Raw genomic sequence first — 1,995 nt, 5'->3', positions numbered from 1 at the left:
TTTTTTTTACAGATGTGTGCAGACACTCACTGTTGTACCTCTGTCCTGTCCTCCTCTGTAAAAGCTGATGAGCACTTAAACCAAAACATTTGAATTCATCACTTCATAAGAGCTATTGCCACTGATTTTCAGTGCAGCTCTGGTGCAATGTGGCATGCCTCAGCTTTTAATTCCCATTTCCCTTCCTTAAAAAAGGCTACTTGGCATCCACCCAGCCACTGAGACCATTTCTGATGAGGCTTAAGGGAAGAAGATGGATCAGCTAAACATAAGATAAGAACATAAACTAAGATGTCAAATCGTTGTATAGATGTATAGTTACAAGGAAAACATTTCTCTTTTTTTCTCCTCACCACAATAATAATAATAATAATAATGATAATAATAATTTTTCCTAATGTGTCCCTTATACTTCTCATTAGATGTCACAGTAACCATGTCCATCTTTTACACATCTATGGCCTTAACATTAAGCCTGATTAGGAAATGAATGCTATTACTGTGTTTGAGATCTTGTTTTTCCATGAATGAAAATGGAAGGCGAGTGTGGTCAAATACAACTGTTTAAGCTCTAAGAAGTCTTTTCCTGCTGCAACCACAACCTCAAGAGTACAAACGGATAACAAAACAGACAAAAGAGTAATTAGCTTTACTGCTAGGGGACACTATAGTTGACCTCATTTGGTTTTATTTACATTTTACACAGTTGACTTTGTAAAATCCTTAAAGTTGAATAAGGGCATGAAAAAGGCCACACTTCACCTGTTCTGTTCTGTTATGTGGAGAACCTGACACCGCCCGAAGTGACTTGTTATTCTTGTTTAACTGAACAGTATCACTAAGATCACAGCTTACCAAGCTTTATTTACGAGTGTGCATGTATGGGAGTATTGTCCACATCTCAGCCTGCTTTTACACACAGCCAAGTGAAAGTTAAAACTCTCGTGATCACACTGACCCCTGCTTGCAGATCCTCTGTCTTGCCCATTAAGTCATCCAGCCTTTCTCCTCGTGCCAGGATCCGGTCCACATTCTGAGTCATGATGCTTTTCACGCCATCCACCTGATCCTTTAGAGCCTGCACCTTGTCCTTAGGCTCTGGCATTTCTTCTATCCCTCCACGCTCCTGGTGTAGAGAAGGGTCATTAAAGAAGAGTTAGCTGCAATCCATTTGCAGAACCCCCCCACACACGCGCGCGCGCACACACACACACACACACACACACACAAAAAATAGCGTTGGCATGAACTGCCTACAAGCAGAGCAATTCAAAAAATAAAAAGTATCAGCTGGGTGAACAGTGAAGTCTGCTCATCAATCAAACATATGCTGCATGTAGCACTAGTTTGTTCTTTTGCTCCAATTCATAGACATTAAATAGGTGCAATTTTGAGATGGAAACTATGATATATCCTCTGATACTGATGCTTAGTTTGTTAATGGAAAAAAAATGTTAACCTGGTTTAGCGTCAGTTTTAACAAAACCAAAACGTGTCCTTCAGGCCTGAAAACTATAGTGCTATCTCCTGTACTTATGCTTTGAGACCTCAAAAATGTCAGAGTGACTGTCAGAATATCAAAGGTTCTACTTCTTTTGCAAACCTGTCTCTGGAAAATCTCTAAAGACTCACAGAAGTCCACAGCTAAATTACAAAAATATCTCTTTATAAGTCTTTGATGAGGCCCGGCCTCTTCATGTTTTATTGGACATGAGTACCTCCATGACTGTGTCTGCAAGTGACAAAGCAGCATGTAATGTAAATATGTCCTTTTGACCCATTTGTAACCACAGTATTTAATTACAAGCCCTTGAGCTGCACCTTGTGGCTGTTAAATTATCACTTTTATACATCCGTGAAAGTCTGCTAAGAGCATGTGTGAATTCAAGAGAAACTTCAGCTGTTACCTCACATAGCTGTACATGTGATTTCAACACAGAAATGCTGTGTGCAGTTGGGTGTGTGTCAGTAAACATGCAGGGACCACTCTGTCCC

General features: G+C 40.1%; 1 protein-coding gene across 1 annotated transcript in view; it reads right to left on the bottom strand.

Moving 5' to 3' along the window:
• Nucleotides 1-1,995, bottom strand: part of vamp8 (vesicle-associated membrane protein 8 (endobrevin)) — a 12,769-nt gene that overhangs the window by 9,034 nt on the left and 1,740 nt on the right. Inside the window, 1 exon segment of the mRNA XM_013914117.1 lies at nucleotides 953-1,126. Within this exon segment, the coding sequence (XP_013769571.1) occupies nucleotides 953-1,126 (174 nt within the window).

Source organism: Pundamilia nyererei, unplaced genomic scaffold (assembly GCF_000239375.1).
Source record: "Pundamilia nyererei isolate P.nyererei 1_Seehausen unplaced genomic scaffold, PunNye1.0 scaffold00172, whole genome shotgun sequence".
Lineage (NCBI taxonomy): Eukaryota > Metazoa > Chordata > Actinopteri > Cichliformes > Cichlidae > Pundamilia > Pundamilia nyererei.
The sequence above is the reverse complement of the archived record's forward strand: the minus strand, read 5'-3'. Positions and strand labels throughout refer to the sequence as shown.